General features: G+C 40.0%; 1 protein-coding gene across 4 annotated transcripts in view; it reads right to left on the reverse strand.

Moving 5' to 3' along the window:
* ANKFY1 (ankyrin repeat and FYVE domain containing 1) overlaps positions 1–18,929 on the reverse strand; it is a 33,960-nt gene that overhangs the window by 4,485 nt on the left and 10,546 nt on the right. For all 4 annotated transcript variants that reach the window (XR_012634878.1, XM_074923175.1, XM_074923174.1 and 1 more), the window contains exons 5-24: positions 18,371–18,494; positions 16,670–16,819; positions 15,569–15,734; positions 13,266–13,470; positions 12,471–12,539; positions 11,539–11,738; positions 11,030–11,127; positions 10,424–10,646; positions 9,372–9,470; positions 7,963–8,116; positions 6,879–7,047; positions 5,560–5,678; positions 5,059–5,215; positions 3,933–4,133; positions 2,693–2,869; positions 2,116–2,263; positions 1,769–1,859; positions 1,327–1,451; positions 964–1,110; positions 383–473 (exon numbers count right to left, since the gene is read on the reverse strand). Coding sequence is in view for 3 of the 4 variants with exons in the window: in XM_074923175.1 (XP_074779276.1) it covers positions 383–473; positions 964–1,110; positions 1,327–1,451; positions 1,769–1,859; positions 2,116–2,263; positions 2,693–2,869; positions 3,933–4,133; positions 5,059–5,215; positions 5,560–5,678; positions 6,879–7,047; positions 7,963–8,116; positions 9,372–9,470; positions 10,424–10,646; positions 11,030–11,127; positions 11,539–11,738; positions 12,471–12,539; positions 13,266–13,470; positions 15,569–15,734; positions 16,670–16,819; positions 18,371–18,494 (2,913 nt within the window). In the remaining variant the exon portion in view is untranslated. The remainder of the gene's footprint in view (positions 1–382; positions 474–963; positions 1,111–1,326; positions 1,452–1,768; positions 1,860–2,115; positions 2,264–2,692; positions 2,870–3,932; positions 4,134–5,058; positions 5,216–5,559; positions 5,679–6,878; positions 7,048–7,962; positions 8,117–9,371; positions 9,471–10,423; positions 10,647–11,029; positions 11,128–11,538; positions 11,739–12,470; positions 12,540–13,265; positions 13,471–15,568; positions 15,735–16,669; positions 16,820–18,370; positions 18,495–18,929) is intronic.

The raw sequence follows: 18,929 nt of genomic DNA on the forward strand, positions 1-18,929 counted from the left end.
AAAACGTAACTCGTATCATTTCCACATTACAAACAGCACCCCAACCTAAGCTGTCAGCAACTGCCCCAAACATCACCTGTTTCAGAGCAAGTCAGCCCCACCACTGAAAGCTGGCATCCAAATCCTCCATTTCACTACTGGAACTTTGACATGATTCCTCATTTCCAACAAAACAAAACATTAAGTGCACAAACTGCTTAAGACAGATTTTAGGCAGACCACAAGTTACTGATCTGGGGCAGGGTGGCATGTTTCAGCTAGATTACTGGTTACACACCTACATTAACATGGAGGTTTCCTAAACCACCAGAAGGAACAAGCCTAGCTACATTTGGAAGAGGAATCTGTTTCCTTGTAAGCACAGCAAGATGTGTCATATTACCAGTGATGCTTTCTTGTCGTGACTCCAAATTTGGCAGTGCATTCATAGCAGTTGGAGCCATCACACCAGGGAGGTTCTTTCGTCAGCATATCTGTTAGAGGCAAAAATGTAAAGGCAAAATGGGCTCAGACACTTCTTGAATACACTGTAACATTAAGGAGGCTTTTTCCAGTTTTAGATTGCATCCAGTATAATTAACTATTCTTGCAGTAGCTGCAGTCTTGTTTGCAGACAATGTACAGTTGCTTTCACCAACACCACATTATCCATGGTGACTATACTGCACAAGTTAAAAAGCAGTATCTACATTTCAGGATACATTAGACTTGAACAGCAGCCAGGAGCCTCTATGTCTATCCTTACAGAAAAAGTAGTATTTGACAGGTCTGCATTAGGCAACTTTTCAGTTGATCAGGAGAAAAATTTGTATTTCTACCCCTCATTTAAAGTTGAATATTCAGAAGTTCAGCCCCTCTGGAATTTCAGTAATCTAAGTCAGATGTCCAGAGTTCTTTCTCCACCAAAGTATCTCAGAAGCATAAGCTAAAAAACACCTTCCAGCTGTAGCAAGTGGTACTTACCCAGCAGTCTAAAGAGAAGCTGTTTTGTAGCAACTTGATAGTTGAAGATATTGACTCCTTGATTATTGTTAACACCAAGACGAGCCCCAGCTCTCACTATTGCACGACACAAGTTAGCATTTCCCTTCATGTAAGCCAAAAGGAGCACTGAAAAATAAAAGCCAGATACTTCCCTGCTAACAGAGTGGTAGGTCTTGTGTTACACACAGTCCACAGTAGGACCTTTTGTTCCTTTAAGTTTCCATGTAATGTTTGCACCTTACTGTATTTAACATACTACTGCCAATTAAAGCTTTAAAACTGACATACCATTAATACAACTTGAGTAACTTCCAAGTGTAATAGCTGTTGAATCTCACCTACCTGTGTTTCCTTCAGCATCAGGTTTGTCTAGAGGGTATTCTGGCATACACTCCAAGAAGAGGTCACAGATGGCTGCTGCGTTATCTTTCCCATATTGTCCCAAAATATGCATTGGTGACTGGCCTCTGGGGAAAAGAGTTTGTTATCCTAATCAAAGTCTGCTTACTACTCATCTAACTCTCCTTGTTTTCAAGTTTGGTTCAGACTTGTATGAAGTTACTTGGGTGCAGCATCGTTTATCACACAGAGCTGCCTCCATTAACTTCCTTTTCTCAGTATAATTTCCACCCAATTTAGACACTGCATGCTCTGCACACTTCACTGTAAAATTAGCGTAGAAATACTGTAATACAAGCCAAATTTTTAAGTTTATCTACTCATAACAGCACATATTTAAAAATACATTGTGTTGCTTTTAATCTGCTAAGACTATACTAATTACCTAATATTAAAGGCTTCTGCATCTACATTGCACTCTGTGAGGAGGACCCGGATGTTGTTTAGACGGCCATGCATCACTGCCAGATGAAGAGCTGAAAAGTGAAAGAGAAACTTCAAGAACACGAAGTCGTTAATGTCAGCAATAGTTACAGCCTGCTAAAACTGAGCACTCCCACTTCCCCCACCACCTTCCCTCCCCAAAACTCCTTTCACTAGCTTTGATTTCTTGGTCTTTCTTTTTCACCTTTGAGGAGTTAGCCCATCAGTGGGCTATCTGTACTACTAGCAGGTATCATGAACACACTTAAAGAAGTGTTTCCATCTACTTGTATAACTTTAGTAGTTTACCATTATTTCCATTTTCATCTACAGCTGCAAAGTCTACTCCATTCTCCAGAAGGACTGAACAAATGGTGGGCAAATCTTGCTGGGCTGCTAAGTGAAGAGCAGTCTGACGATGCTTAGTCAGTTCATTCACCTGGGCACCTGCAAGCAGCTGTCAAGATGTAAGAAAGAATATGTTCAAAGATATTTCAGGGCTATCAGCCAACAGTTTATTTTGGTGAATGAAGCACAGAAGACTCCACTGTACAGAGATACTTCTAGGTCTCCAGCATATATAAAATGCTATCATTACTGACCTGCTGCAACTTGTGTTTCTGTTCAAACCTGCAGAAAGTGCAAGGTAAAGTACCTCCTTTAAAGTAAGCCACACTACCTAGTGATTGCTGCAAATCAAACACTCATATGAAAGCTACTGATGCAGCTCAGCTAACAGTAAAAGCTAAAGGGAACTCTATGCAAGTCTGAGTTCTGTGTCAGAAAAAGTGGCGTCACCTTCTGCAGACTTCTCCAGCCTACAGGCAATGTGCATTAAGGCAGAACGTGCACTTTTAAGCAGAGGAAAAATGACTCTGATACATACCAGATTACGCACAATGATCTCTGAGCCAGCTTGTACAGCCAGGTGGAGAGGTGTTAGTTTGGAGGCATCCTGGACCCGGGAGTTTACATTAGCCTGTACACTTATAAGGAACAGCACACTCTCAATGTCCGAGTTCTGAACAGCTACATGTAGGAAATTCCGACCCTTATTATCAACCTGTGACAGAAAGGGCACATGAAATGAAATCCATTATATCTGTAGAACAGCAAATTGTTATGTAGTAGGACATTTTCACTGAGAGATACTTGCTGCTCTACTTGAGGTGAACTGTAGAGTGTTGTACCTTTCACTGCTTAACATTTGAGACTTGATAGATGTGACTATCAAGTAAATGAACCAAGAAATAATCAGCTGCAACTGCTCACTCCAGTCTGCTTCACACTACTTTATTTCTACTTTATAACCTTGTCATTTCTTGACCACTTGAGAGTATTATGACTGACAAAAGGTTAACAGCTGTCATAGTAAGTACTAAGCAGTAGTTAATGATAAACTCACTTAAACAAACTTGAGTCAATCTGGCAGTTAATACTGGAGAAGGATGCAACACACAGTCCTGCCACGCTGATGCAAACTGTATTCGTTTTATGGCTTAACATAAAGCACATGTTGCTGTTCATCTTTGCCTTGAAGCTGATGTTAAAGCACATTTAAAACTGGCGGTGTTTGTAACCATGTTTAGACATATTACAAGAGCTCACTAAGCACTCAAATACCTCACTAGTAATTAAACTTACACAGGATAGGAAGAAACTCCTGAACAGCTGTCTGAAGTGTCACACCAGAAGCCTGAATATACAGTTGGAGGTTTTACAGTTCAGCAATGCAGAAGAACATCTATTATGCAGTTATTTTAAGTCAGGGTTTCTGTTCTGGATAGTTTTAGGAGAGCTAGGTAACAGATTATTTTTGTACTAGTCCAGCACAAGACAAGGGTACAGTTAGAACTTTCTCCTTATCTACACATATACCCGTTCCTCAGTTTAGTACTGACAAGATGAGATAAGGTTGGATGAGACACTAACCCTTGATGATGTTACTCACACATAGCATGTACACACCTACAGTTGCCCAATAAATCCTGCTACAGAAAACTGGCATCTGGCAAATGTTACCGCATGTAAAGACACAAAAGGCTAAAGCAGAATTTGCTTGTGGAACACCTGTTACCACAAACCAGGGCAGTAAGACAAGCTTGCTTTGAATACTCCCAGCTTACCTGTTCAGCAGCTCCTGGTTCCCTCTTCAAAATTGCTTCAGCTGCTTTGTTATTTTTATATGTCATAGCACACGCAAAGGGAGTCATTCCTTGCCTGTCACGTACATTTAGCTTAATATCTGGATGTGAAATCATAAGCTGAATGATAACATTATGTTGGTTGCTAATGGCAACATGGATTGGAGTTCTTCCTTCTGCATCCTAGAAGGAAACCAGGAAATTTGTATATAGAGATTCAGTAATACACAAATCCTTCCCTAATTCTGAAAAGTTGAAGAAACTTATTAGTTTAATTCTGTGACACACCCAGCTGCCTTTGGCTGGGACACCAAACAGTTGCAGTGGGAGCCCCAATCCACAGTGTAAAGCAAATTGGTACTTGTTTCTCCAAATAGTTGACCTCAATCCTGTATTATACAGCCATTTAAGTCGCTCAGAGTAACAGTTCCCATGTAGTCAGACATATTGAGGGCAGAGATGAGCATTCAAACACGGTGTTTAATCACCTGTCTGTATCAAGTAGCAGTTTACAGCCACAGCTGCTTTGTGACTATGTGTTCTGTCATTCATCTTGATGTCATTTTCCAATAGCATTAGGACTCAAATGTTATGCATTCATTTCTTTTGTTGCTCTCTGTCAAACTTCTGTTTAAGAATTACTGCATAATCAAAAATGAAATGTAATTTGTACTTACATCACCTCAGTTTACTCTACAGAAGACACTTCCCAAACACACTAACAAAGTAGAAGATTCTGGAGTTTTACACTATAGCTAGTCTAATGATCAACTGCCGCAGAATACAGTCTACTCCTGCCTTTAATTCTCACTAGGGACAAAAGAGTTGAATTCCAATCAACTAACACTGCAAGGAGTTTTCTTTATCAGTTTTCCTTTAGTATAGCTTCCAGAATTAACCCATCATATGGGCAGATAAGCACTAGATCTGGTAACAAGGGACAGGAAAGAAAGTAGAACTGCACCCAGTCACTGCATTGCCTCAGCCGTAACAGGACATTTTTTTCCTATGAAGCAAAACACAAAGCTGAGAGGAAAGGAGGAAAGCTTGTTCTCACTACAGTAAAAAAATCAACTTCAAAGAAACCGTGCATAATTTTTCTACGTACCTGAGCATTAACATTGGCACCAAACTCCAAAAGGCACTGGATCACCTCTTCTAGTCCCCAGCAGGCTGCCAAGTGTAGGGGTGTCTGTCCATCATGAGCTTCCTCTTCTCCTTCTCCATTTGGGCCTGGCTTTCTGGGACTATTCACATCACAACCACTAAAACAAACACAATACAGTCAATTTATTATGTTTAAACCAGATTTAAACTGTTCTGAACAAGGGTCAAAAAAGTTTACAAGATATGATCTAGCAGCTGCTGACACATTCTACAAAAGATCAAGTTCCTGGTTTTAGTTTGACTCTTATCATCAAAAACATGATGCTAGTACAGATAATAGAATATGTTTTTAAGTTTAGTCAGATTTCCATAAGTGCCATCCACCCACCAAGTCTAATGAAGCACATACCTGTTACTGGCTCAAAATAATATTCAGTTAATTTATGCCAGGAAAATATGTACATGCACATTAGAAGGTTTTTATTTTAGAAGGGGGTCTGACCTGCGAATAAGAAAGCATGCTATTTGTTCACTGTTTTCATCAATAGCTCTATGAAGAAGAGTTTGTAAGCAGCCACTTGGTCCTGACCCCCAACAGGTTGAATCACAGCCATGCCTAACCTGGAAGGAGAAGCACAATGAGGCAGTGAAGGTTTTTTTAGGTCTCCAGCAGGCTTCTACTACCTTATATATAGTCCTTGACTAATGCTTCAGAAACATTATCCCTTGGAGGTAGAATCTGAGATGCTTTATGTATTCTAGTGACAGTCACTGAATTTCAGGAAGCTACCTTAATGTCTTCCTGACCAATATTTTACCGGTCTGCTATGTAATATTTTATTAGGTAGTGTTTAGTATCAATCAGCTATTCACCCACATACTCTGAATAGACAGGTCTTAACCCAGTTTGGCTAAGAGTTACTTCACTTTCAGCAGTGACAAGCACCGACAGTGAGCCAAGAAGCCTCAGCAGACACTGCCTTTGAAGGTCTGGCCCATTTACTTGCTTTCCTATACATTCAGGTAAACAGATATTTTTTCCCAGGAAGTTTATTTCTAATATTTGCATTTTCTACTACAGAACTACTTAAGCTATGTGGCACTTAAATAAGACTTGTTCCACTCTACTTTACAAACTATTTACAAGGCTTATACATAAGTAGTTTCAGTGTTGACTCCATAAAGATTCTTACCCAATACCAGCACAATTGGTCAAGTATAGTTACAAGATTTATTTCTCAGGACATCAGCACGGCTGTTAAATAGTTGTCTCTAGCAGACAGTAACTGTGGTTATCAGAGACAAAGCTTTCACATAACTTCCTTATGAAGGAGACATAAGGAAGTCTACTTGCATCTCCTCGAAGTCTCCTGCTGGATTACCTATGCCTGAGAGTAAAGAGTCTGAGAAGTAAATATACACCTTTAAAGGCTTTTTTGAGGGAACTTTGAGCTGTAATAAAAACAAGCACATACTCTAAAGCATAGGTATGAGTGTTTAGTTTTATTTACACAAGTGTGGTATGCTACAGACTGATGTTTCCAGTAGACCCTTACTCTTTCCAAGATCAGGAATCCAGATAGCATATTCTCTATTTTTATTACCATGGCTGCAAGATATTTGGCTATGCAGAGTACAGTGTTTATAGAAGATTTCCCAAGAAAAAGGAATTTGTGGTGAAGAAAAACCTCTACAAGTTAAGATAGTGGCATAGGACTACTCCAGTCTTTCCATGCACTGAGTTTGTTTTTGCTGATGAGCCCTTTGTTGCTAGCAAGATGCACAAAAGTGAGACTAAATTAAGTCAACTGAAAGTCTTACCAGAGTTGATGCAATATCTTCCAGGTTATTTTCTAAGGCAAGCCATAAAGGAGGATTTCCTTTCTCATCTGGCACAGACATGTCTGCTCCCCTGGTACAAATAGCATCAACCACGAGAGGGAGCTGGTTCTTTATAGCTAGCTGTAACGCAGTCTCTCCATCCTGAGTTCTGTAATAGGTACAGTTTGAAGTGTGTTAGTACTGCATTATAAAGTTAGGCCTTGTGTTACAGTAAATTCTTGGCTTTGTCAATAGGCATCATCTCACGTGTGTATCTTTGCTGTGGTAAGACTGTATCTCCACAGCCAAGCAACACACCATATTAGTTTTTCATCACAGCTAGGCAGTTTACCTTTCTTTCCCTCCCTCCCTTTAGTAGCAAGTGATTGATATCTGGTTTGAAAAGCACGTTAGTGTTCTTAGGTCTGAGACACTGTCATTTCCTTAAGTGCAGCCTCTGTTTGAACAGAGTTCCTTCAGCCCAAGCCTACTGCCACAGAAGCAAACAGCTTTGTCTGCACTGTGATAAGACTTCAAGCAACAGTCAGAAATACCAACTGTTAAAAAAAATTAAGTCAGAACAGCAGCACTAGGCAGTTTGTACCCATGATGTTCATTACACTATAGCTCGCCAAATTTCAAGGACAGCTTGTCAGTCGTGTAAGCAGATAAATGTTTTGTTAAGTCTAATATCAACTTGTCTAGGAGATAGGAGGCAAGTTCTATCAGAATCTTGTTGCTGGAGCTACATCTAATTAGTTTAGATGGTAGAACACATGCAGCTCTGACAAGCCAGCAAACAGATGAGACTATAGGCATTCAACACCATGTCTCTAGGACTTGAGTGTTACAGAGGATCCTCTTCCACCTAGAATTAAGTGGCACTTCCTTCTGCAGCCTCAAGAGGAGGTACTGACCAATGCAGCTATATATAGGTTCAAGTTCACATATGTAATCCCTCAGCCATAACTAGTGCCATATAAAAAACACATAACTATGCACAAATCATGATTTAAAACCAACTTCAAGCCATTATATAAAGACAGTCATCACTATCTGCACTACCTACTAGTTAAGATCTTACCTGACATTTATATCTGCCTGATGTTCCAGCAAGAAGAGTGCACTCTTACTGTCTCGTCTCTGTATTGCCATATGTAGGAGAGTCTGTCCGTCTGACATTGTGTCGTTGATGGACGCCCCAGAACCAAGCAGCTGAGCTGCTATTGTGTGCATGCCTGAAGAGTTTAAGCTCATTAGTATTGTACCTTCAGTTCTATAAAATAGAGACACTGAAGATCAATAAATAAAGCTTGAAACTTTCAATTTTCAGTAATAACAGTAAGAAATGCATTGAATCAAGTCTAGAACCTATTAAAATGTACATACATGAGCTAAACCAACTCATGACTCTTGAATATTCATTTACAGACATTGAATATTGATTATGAAATCCTTTCAGTCTTGCTTGAAGACATAAGATATGGTCTGGTATACAGCAAAGCTTCCCCACTAGTTCTGCCAACCTGAATGTAGTGGAGTCGTCCTTAACCATACCTAGCTTAATTCTTCATATCACTTCAGACTTTTACCAAAGATAATATGTTTGGACATTTTATTCATAAGCTATTCTTTTGAATATTACTGTATTAGATGTTTAGCTTCGTTCCTCTTCCTTCATCTCAGAAGCAGATAAGGGCAGTGGTAGAAAGAAAGATACATTTTAGTTTCCTTTCATTGGAGAGTGAAAAGCCTGGACAGTAAAGATGTTTGTCCTATACAGATGACACCCAGCACTCCTGTACAGAGCAACATCACCAAGCATTCTGCCTCATCTCTTAAGTCCAGAGTGAGTTGCCACCCCCCACACAGCTGCTGTTTCCAGCTCAGTAGGACCACACTTAAATTGATTCAGTAGTGACCACACCACCTCTTTCTTTTGACGGTGTCCTGATACTGTTGAAATGTCACTTGGCTGGAAACAAAAATACCTAGTTTTCCCCAAACCATTCCCCTTCACATTTCAGACAAGAAATGCATCTTCTGAATCAGTACTTCAAGTTCACCTTACCAGCTACTTAAAGCAGCTCACCTTCCCTTTGTAAAGGTCAGCACTACTGTATTAAACAATGTCTAGAACAGAGTTAACCATGAAGAGATGATACAGTGATGTGATATGAAAGTTACCAGGGAGTTCTCAGTGGAACAGTTCCACAGAACTGCAAGTACTGGCAAGAGGCTCCAGGCTACCTGCTAGTCAACAAGGGAAGCTATAGGGCTAGAAATCTATCAGTAAGTCAGATATGAACATTCAGTTTTAGAAGCTGAAGACTCATCTAAAGCTCTCCTTGACAGCTTCTCACTAGCAGCACAAGCCAGGACATGAACACACACCTGCCGTTTTGTCTTAAAAAAATGTATTTTTTAAAAATCTTGTCCACATCATAGTTTTTGTATCTTTGTAAATTCGCATCTTGTTCTGAAGACACATACCTGTCCAAAGAGCCAATCCCAGCACAGTCTGGTCTCTCGAGTCCTTTAGACTGAAGTCAGGAATAATTTGCAAGTTGTTGGTAGCATGAAGAGCATTAGCTACAAAAAAGTATAGGGAATTAGAGCATTCTTGTACCTGACCTGCAGCTGGACACTGAAAGCTGCAGGAGTAGCAGCATCATATTTTGAAGTCAGCTGTTCCTTCAGCATCCAGTTTGAAAGATCTGAGCAAGATTCCTTCAGCTTCCCAGATGTGATACTGCTTAGGACTCAGGTAGTATTGCCACTACTGTCTAATCTTAACACTTGTACCAAATAACATTCAACTTTGTAGCTAAGAGGCTTAACCTGCCTCCTTTCTACCTTCATTCCAAATACAGTGGCATATAGAAAGCTCTGAGAATGAAGAGTAGAGGCTGTACTGCAAAATGGTGGCAGCATCCAACCTTCTCAGCTCCCTGGGATGGAGGATATTCTCCCAATTCATCTACTCCCTTCTAAATCCCACTTATGGCAGGAGACAAACAGGCCTTGCTTCTGCTGTCAAACTCCCTCCCTGCTGCTAGAAAGAAGCTGACTAGTAGCATTTAATAGACTGTCACCTGCTAGTATATCAGTACTCAAGTCTCAATGCTATCATAATACTGCCATTATTCTGTACAAAATCTTCTTACTGAAAGAGTTGAGGAAGGCAAAGAGTCTCACCATGGAAAGAAGCCTTTATCCATACTGGATTCCAGCATTTACCCAAAACAAATACTTTGATGGGGAGAGAAAAGAGATCTGTTTACAGCTAGAATACAACCTGGGGCTAAGTGTTCAAGTCCATTACCTACAGTGGCGAATTTAGAAAGATTTATGGGCAAACTAATTTTCTAGTCCTAACAAGCAGATGATCTGAGTTTAATATTATGCTTAGCCAGTCTTATTAATTACTCAGTGTTTACAGGAAGACATGCTTTATTAGTACTATGTCAAAACACAGTTTAGATGCCATCTCAGCACACCAATCCACTACAGCATCAATACAGTCTGAACCAGAAAAAAAATACCTTTTTGTTCCAGGATGACTGACACCACGTCTGGGTGATTGTAAGCAATAGCCATGTGAAGGGGAGTTTGCAGATAAACATTCTCTGCTGTTGAAGAAGATGCATCCTTCTGACCAAGCACTGCTTCTGTCGTCTGGATGTTTGGATTGGCTCCTTGTTGCAGAAGTTCTGCTGTCAGGTTTGCCAGCCCGTGCCTACAGGCTGTATGCAGTGGCGTTTCTCCCTTTAATAAACAGGGTACTAGGTTAACAGCTTGAGACATGAGGAGAAGTAGCTTTTAAACTATGCCCACAAGAATTGGTGTGAAAAGCTTAACTTCTAGTAGGCAAAGCTTCCTTAGAACTTTCAAACCTTTTTAACCTATATTAAGGACTTTATCACAACAAGCACCAAGGAAAGTGTTAAAAGCTTCTTAACAACTGGGGATGCTGCAAGAACAGTGCCACAAGAATGCAACATTGTCTGATCACTAGTAAATATCTGAAAATAGGCAAAAGGCTCAGCAGGTGTTCCAACTTGCTTTAAGCTATGGTTGGCAATGAGAGATCTCTAACTTATTTCTGCAGAGAAGTAAGGAAACTTTCAGACTACAGTTTCTGCTTTTACCCATTTGTTTTGGTGGTTGACTTTTGCTCCATGAGTTGCTAGGAAGAGAGAAGCTGCCTCATTTCCTGCACCAGCTGCCCTCTGAAGCAAGCAGTTTCCTAAAGAAAAACCAGGAACTGTTAGAGTGGTGTTCCAACCACACTTCAATACTAACAAGTGTGCTAGCACCTTCCCCACTACCTTACAACGTTAAAATTTGAAGCCAACAAGGAAAATCCTACCTACTAGTAGTCCCCTTGGCAAGGCTGCACTGTCATGTGCACTACTATTTAGCAATTGCACATTTTGAAACTGTAAAGAGGATATTAGGACATGGCAAAGAACCCAGATTTTCTATTACTTCCTGCAAGTCAAGCTCAGCTTGGGACTGTCAGTGTTCCACCTCTGAGTAAAGCTACTACCATTTACCATTTATTATGCAGCAAATGCTGTCAAAACCTCATTCAGCTCCTCAGAGCAATTAACTTACAAGCCTTTCACCTACACAGAAATACAAACCTCTGCTTTACCTGTTACTGTGTCTGGAGCATCTGTATTGCTGCCTCGCTGGATCAACCTTGCTGCAAAACTGTTCTCATCAAATGAGGTTCCATTTACAACAGGGGCATCCTCAAAAGGGTTTACAGACTGATCAGATGATACAGTGATATACTGAACTGCAAGCCACAGAGCTGTGCTTCCTTCATGATCCTTCAGCTCCAAGTCTAGCCTAAAAATAAGAATTAGTGTTCCCCGATTTATACCTTAAAATGTGGTTTGCCAATGCAGCTTGAGTTTCAAGTGTCTGAACAGCTGTACGTTTATCTAATATCCCACTGACAAGTTTTGCTTGCCAAGAAGCCTACTATAGCTCCAGTTACTTCAGAGAATTTGTGAACACTCTGAAACAAGCAAGACACCTTTTAGTGACTAGATTTAAGCTCATTGCTCCTATGATAAGCATGGCCCTGGTAGATTTGGGCTCCCACTAAGTAACGGAGGCAAATCCCCTTGTCTTTGAGTAAATTGTGTACAAGAGCTGCAAATTCAACTACCAAGAAACTGAATCAAATGAAGTATTTTACTTCATCACCCTTAGCCACCTGTATTAGCTTTAAGCAGAACCCAAGTCCGACTCAAGAACACATTCAGACATTTTAAGAGTCTTATTACTCCTTTCAGCTCCACTACAAATGAAGTTATTACTACATTATTTCACCTAGTCGTCTTTGAAAAACACACAGATGTAGCCTGCTTCCTCTTTACAGTAGGGCAAACACATACTTGGCTTCTGGCATTGTTCTGGCATCTTAAGTTATGCAAAGCCTTTACACTTTTGCATCCCAAGCCTATTGCTAGCCCTATTATAAGGCAAAAAGGCATAGAAGAGTTGTTAAACCAGTTTTCCTATCTTTGCTGTATAAGGTAACTTCAGCGTATTTTACATTTAAGTGAGACTTACTGTTTGCACTGGAGAAGCTGACTGAATACAGGTTCATTCCTGACCACAATTGATACATGTAATGGGGTCCTGTAATTGGAGCAAAATACAGTTACATTAGTAATAAATGAGATGCTTAAGATTTGTCCATGGTCACCAACATGCCACTACAGATTCATGGGGTTAAATTTCAGGAGAAAGGCACAAGCACATCTTGGGGGGGGGGGGGGGGGGGGGGACCAACACAATCTACCCTTTTAGTGGACGTGATTCCAATTAATTTAGTAGTAAGTAACTCTACACTAATGTAAGAGCTAACCTTCAAGGAAAAAGCACAAGAGCTTGACCTAACAGAATTGATTAACTGATTAAGTCTTCTATATCATTTTATGTACCCGTTTGCCAGCCCAACCTAACCTGTAAAGCAGGTTACCGGCCCTACACTTCAGATAATTTCAGTTTCACTGACAGCTTCAGAGAGAGGCCTTTCAGGAATACTATTTGCCATCTTACTTGGCTTGCTTTACTGTTCAGTGATTCAATAAAGGTAAATTAATTGTGTGCCATATGTTCTAACACAATCAACTTGCCCCAGCTTTCTACAGCTGGGCTATATTTAGTTGTTCATAACAGGCCTGCACAGCTTTCTGCTCTGAGTGCTACCCACAGGACTCAAACTGGATTAATGAATTCACCTTTCCTGCTTCCAGTATCACCTCTGCTTTGCTGACAGACCTGGTTCTAAGCAGGCTGCATCTAACCACTACAGTACTATCTGTTAAACTGGCAGCAGACTTGCCTTCACCCAGCATTTACCTTCCTTTGTTGTCTTGCATATTTGGATTGGCTCCTGCTTGCAGGAGGGACTCTGCTATCTGTGCCATCTCTGCCATGACATCTGGCAAATGCTTCTTGGGGCTGTATGATGCCACCAGGTGCAGAGGCGTCTCCTGGTCTCCCAGTGTAGCAGCATTCACACGGGCACCATTTTTAATGAGAAAATTTGCAGCAAATTTATCTCCTTTTGTGAAACAAAACAACATTATTTATGGATATATACTTTATATACCCTATACACTTTATACAAGTCCAGAAAATGGATACACGATTGCCCTTCATACCATACAGCCATTCCAATACAAGTGCCTGCTCCCAGAATGGCTTAGAAATGGGTAACTTCAAGTAGACTTTGCTGCAAAGTCAGGATTAATACTATTACATAACAAGCTGTTGGAGAAAGTGTTTTGCCCAGAGGTTACATGTCACCCAAGTTCACACTTTTTCCTACGGTGATACTGAGTTTGCTAGTTCCTCTATCAAGATAAATCCACTGCTGCTTTAAAGCAAAATTGGACCAGTTGTGAGACTAAACATACAAGTAGTTTTTGAACAAAAGGTATTATTGCAGGGCATCAGTCAGAAGTGTGTAGCTGAGGTTAGTCCTCATCTGTTCAGTCTTGCTACATAAACAAGCAATAACAGCCTTTGCTCTCAAAACCATAGGGTAAGGGCTTCAACATGCATGGCATTATTAAGAATGCCCTCTTGAGAGCTTCTGAGAAGTCAGAGTTTAGGCCCACTTCAGTATGTGAAACCTTAGACTTGAAACACCAAGATGAGAGAATGATTTCAGAATGATACTAATTCCACTTACACCAAAGACTACTTTGAATAGCCATATTCACAAGTTGCTTGTCCTGAATGCAAGACTGGAGAACAAAGACTGCCGGTTTAAGCAATATGGATTGCTGTGGTATTTCTGCCAGTGAAAACCAAAATCTCATTTTCTGATTTCCATATCAGACATACCCCGACTCTCCAGTGATCACAAGTAAGAATCATGTGGTAAGTTCAGACAATTTGCTTTAGCACCATTTCCAGAACATGTGATTGTTAACAGTGATTAATTCACTGAAGCTTTGGTTACTCAAAAGCAAGCATTCATTCTCCAAGCTCTAGCTTAGACTGAAAGCAGACATTAGAACTAGAGGACAAATGCTAGTATTAAGTACGAAGAGCATCCTGTTGCAATCTTTCTAGTGCTTTATAGGGCTGCAGCCATCACACTGACCTATGCCTAGAAGGTCTCCTATTCCTGCTGCTGAAGTTTCATTCACAGGATCAGACACCAGCATTACCCTGTTTAGATACGTAGGAGGTTAAAAGAAGAAGATGGGAGCTGTATTTTGAGCTTGCAAAACTTAAACTACTCCTAAGAGTCCAAAAGAGCTTGATGCTAAAAATAAACTTACACTTTTAATTTGGAGCACTACAACACCTGTGAGGTCTGGTCACAGGTAAGGTTCCTGTTGTACTTGGCTTTCTGGAACAGAGCTGCCAAAGACAGCACTGCAGGCAACTCCTACCACAAGGCGTTCACTACAGATTTCTACCAGACTTTGGCCAGAGGCCAAGATGCTGCTGCTCTGAAGTCTTCAGAGTACTGTGGCCATGGCAACCAGGTCCTACTGTGCTCCAGTTCTCATAAGATGCATTTTCCACTCTAAGGTGGAGAACAGCTCAAGATAATCATGCAGTTGTACTCAAGACTCCACTCTGATAACTATGCCACTATTCACCAGAGCTTTGAAGATATTCAGACTAGCACAGAAGCTCCTCATCTTCTTCTAGTCAGTTTTTCCTCCCCTAAAAGTGCTGTCCAGTAGCAAGGACCCTCGCTGTTAACCATAATCAGAGTAGCATATGCTGCATTCAACTCAGGTCTAGAAAAAGGATTAATCTTTATTTGTGACTATGTTGTCGTGCTTGATTCAACTATTTGTCAGAAAGACATTGTATTGTCAAAATTAGAATATTCTCAGTATCTCCCTACATTTCTTCCTTTGGCAGACAATACTCTACTAGATTGCTTCTGGATGTCATGTAGTGCAAGTTCCATTTACCAGCCAGCAGGCTAGCTTTCAGATATCAAATGTTTGTTTTTAAAAAAAAAAAAAAAAAAAAAAGGAAAAAAAAGAAATAGGACAAAGTTCATCATTGACTGCCATTTTTTAAACTGAAGTGTCAACTACAAAGTGACACAGAAATAGACTTTGGAAAATATATTCCACACTAGGAACAACTGCAAGTTCACAAGGTTTCATATCCTATTTACTTACCCCTTTGGATGGCTTTATGTAACAGGCTCCAGCCTCTCTTGTCTGCCCTGTCTATGTCAGCCTTGTAGTTGACCAATGTAGTTGCAATACTCTCCAATCTTTGGGCAAGGGCTAAATCCAAAGCAAGATCACCATTGTGATCCAATTCATTGAGCTTCCCAGGGAGCTACAACACAAATTCAGTCAACTGACATTAGTCAGAGCTATGCTCACCAGCTCAACATAATATTTTAACAGACCGTTCCAACTACCATAATGTTAAACCTTCAGTCCTAATGCAAAATGCTAGTGTCACATCTAGGTAAGTGCATCTTACACAGGAAAACAATCAAAAGACTAGCATTACCACATGCAAGTCTACCCAGAGGGCTGTTCAATGAGAAAAAAGGAGTTCTGTTTGCAAGCCGTTTAACTCACAGAAAACAAAACTAGTACACTCTTAAAAGATGCTACCTATATAGGCATGTTCAAAATAGCACTAGGAATAATTTTTCAATTACCCCTTTAAAATACCTCAAGTCCCAATTGGATTAGCACCTAAGGGTGCTAAATACTGCTACAGTCCCAGCTTCCAATTAGGATCTGAGGCATCTTAAAGGACTAATTGAATAATTCTTGATAATTAATACTTGAATAATTTTTCATTCCCCCTTTTTGAGGGACAACCTATTCGCTAGCTGCTTAGAGTGTTCATCCAACCAGAAGAAATACCCATTACTTCAAACATGCAATAGAAGAGAAAAAAAACATTCATTCAAAGAAGTGATGCTTAGTGAACTGCCAAGAAGCAGAAAGTTGACTATTATACCATTCACCTTTAAATGTGCATAGCAGTATCAGGTCTTGGATTTTATTAGGTATAACCTGTTGCATGCAAGACATTTAAAAAGTGTTACGAATAATTTCTGAATTATGTCTTTACAGAGCCTTCACTGCTAGACCTCCATTACATACACAGAAGTAGCTATGGCAAGGATAAACATGCAAATAAGAATTAGTGACAAAAAAATAAAATCAGTAACAAGAATCAGACTGGTAGTCAGAAACTAGTTATTTGAAACAGCAAATTGTAGAAGATACATCAAGTGAGTCTCACTATACCTGTGAATCCATTTCAATAAGATACAAAAAGACTACATCTTCTCTCTCAACTTTAATAGCCTTATGCAAAGGATATTCTGTCTTTGACTTGAACATTTTATATAATAACTGAGCACTCATGCTACTGAAGTCTTCTTTACGCAAGTCATCCTAGAAGCAATATAAAAGAAAAGGGTAAGCAATACTGTTTTATTTACAAACAAGGCATTGCACAATGCAATTATGAAGTTCACAAAACAAGTTCAGTTAAAAGTTCCATTTTGATTACATCAGAAGCAGCAGAAACAATCCAAGATAGCCTTTTAAGACTAAGAAAAAACACTCAGCATGTTTTACATCTTACATTTTAGCTTCAAGACCAGTTAGTGAAATTTTTCTTCCCTTTTGCCTACAGATGTGGAAACTTAACATTTTACCAGACATTACAGAAGATTAACATCTAGTCTCTACAGTAATTCTCCATCTGGACTTGTATCACAGATTAGTTTTCTGATAAAAAGGCCTATGACTCTTGGAGACTGACTACTTCACAGAACTTTGAAAAACGGAATAAAAGTAAACAGAAACTTAAACAGTATGAAGACCTTAGGTTTGAGTTTGTTTCTCTTTAGTCAGATGAGCACTATCTCATCTCCACATATAACACAGTGCCAAAAGTTAGGAGACATAAAGCAGGAAAGAGTTAAAATGGCTGACCTGCAGTTTCAGACACAAGAATCTTTTCATATATTCACAGATCAAAGCAGTCCCCTCTGCTCTGGTATTGCCAAACAAAGAAACATCTGCATCTGGAGGATGCATTTTAGATTTAGAATAACCTAAATCCTCATGCACTCATCTGCTGTTGACAGGTCTTATTTTAAAGGCTAATCCATTACTCAGTTAATCAAACTCTCCTCAAAATAACAGATGAGAGCAAGTGACACTTCCAAGTCAGTTGCAAGACTCCTTGCCACTGCCTCCATTAGAGAAGATAAACTTCTCCCTGGTTTCCGTGGATTATTTTTAGAAGTAGAAGGCAGCCTGGGATTTGAGAGCTGTATAGCAAGAGACCAACTACAGTTGAACTTCTAAACAGTTCAGATTTGATAAGCAACCCTCTTGCTTATTAGAATACAGTCCCTTTGGTTTGGCTCATGTTCAGAAAAGCAAGAAACTTTTTACAGTGAAGTATTCCCAACAAACAGAACAACTCTTCAGGCTACAAGCAACTTCCCTCCCCAGTCAAGACATTCACACCAAGATAGATAACAGACATAACCTCTGAAGACAAAAAAAATTTTAGAGAAGGAGCCATTTATTGTGCTTTATTTCAAATATATAATTATGAATTAGTATTGTAGAGAATACCAAATAACACCATGTCAAAAGTACAAGTTATGAAGATAACCAAGACAGATTGGAAGGGAAAAGTCACTCCTGCCTCAGAAGCAGCCCCTCCACTCTCACCAGGGGCAGATTTGACAGCTTTTTATCAATGCTGTTCCTCCTTGCAAACATAAAAGGGTCAGCTTAATAGGTCACCTCAGTCACTGAAAGTTATCAGGAATCCATGTAATCCCCATCCCAACTGGAATGCTTGACTTCTAGCATACCAAGAGATACTCCTGAGGTTAGACAGTACAGTAAGTTAAGCAAATTCTACCAAGTTCCTAAACTCTGCAAGCATTTTTCCTCTTGCTTCCTTCTGACAGTACTTACCCAGTGACTAGCAATTATCTCAGCACAATAGTTCAGCAGAGTGCTAGCATTCAGCTCCTCAGCAGTCTGATAGAAACGAATGCAGTTCCTGACATTAACTAGTGACATAACTCCTTTTTCACATCTGTCAAAATAGGAAAGAGCATTCAGTAATCAGGGAACAGCTTTGCGGTAATCACTTGCCCAGGCTGTAACAGGGTCCTATATACTCCTCTTCCTAGATGCCAGGAGAAAGAGGCTTGGCTTTGCTTTACTATAAGGCTAAGCAGCATAAACATACTTTAATCAGAAGTTCTGCAAGACAGTTTCCGTAAGAGCAGACTCCTGGTAGAATCCATCTAAGCCAAGGTCCCATAAAAGCACCACACGCTGCAGGGGCCTGCAAGTGGAAACAGAGTTCTCCCAGGGGAGTAAACTGCAGTTCATTCACTGATATGAAGCAGGGAAGTCTAGTTTTACAAGTACTACAATCAGTGATCATAAGCAGCTTTTGTGCCAAAGCTAGAAAAAGGCATGCCAAATACAGCTATTTGTTAATGAAGAGAAGGGATAAGCTTTA

This window comes from Athene noctua, chromosome 19 (genome assembly GCF_965140245.1).
Source record: "Athene noctua chromosome 19, bAthNoc1.hap1.1, whole genome shotgun sequence".
Taxonomy (NCBI): domain Eukaryota; kingdom Metazoa; phylum Chordata; class Aves; order Strigiformes; family Strigidae; genus Athene; species Athene noctua.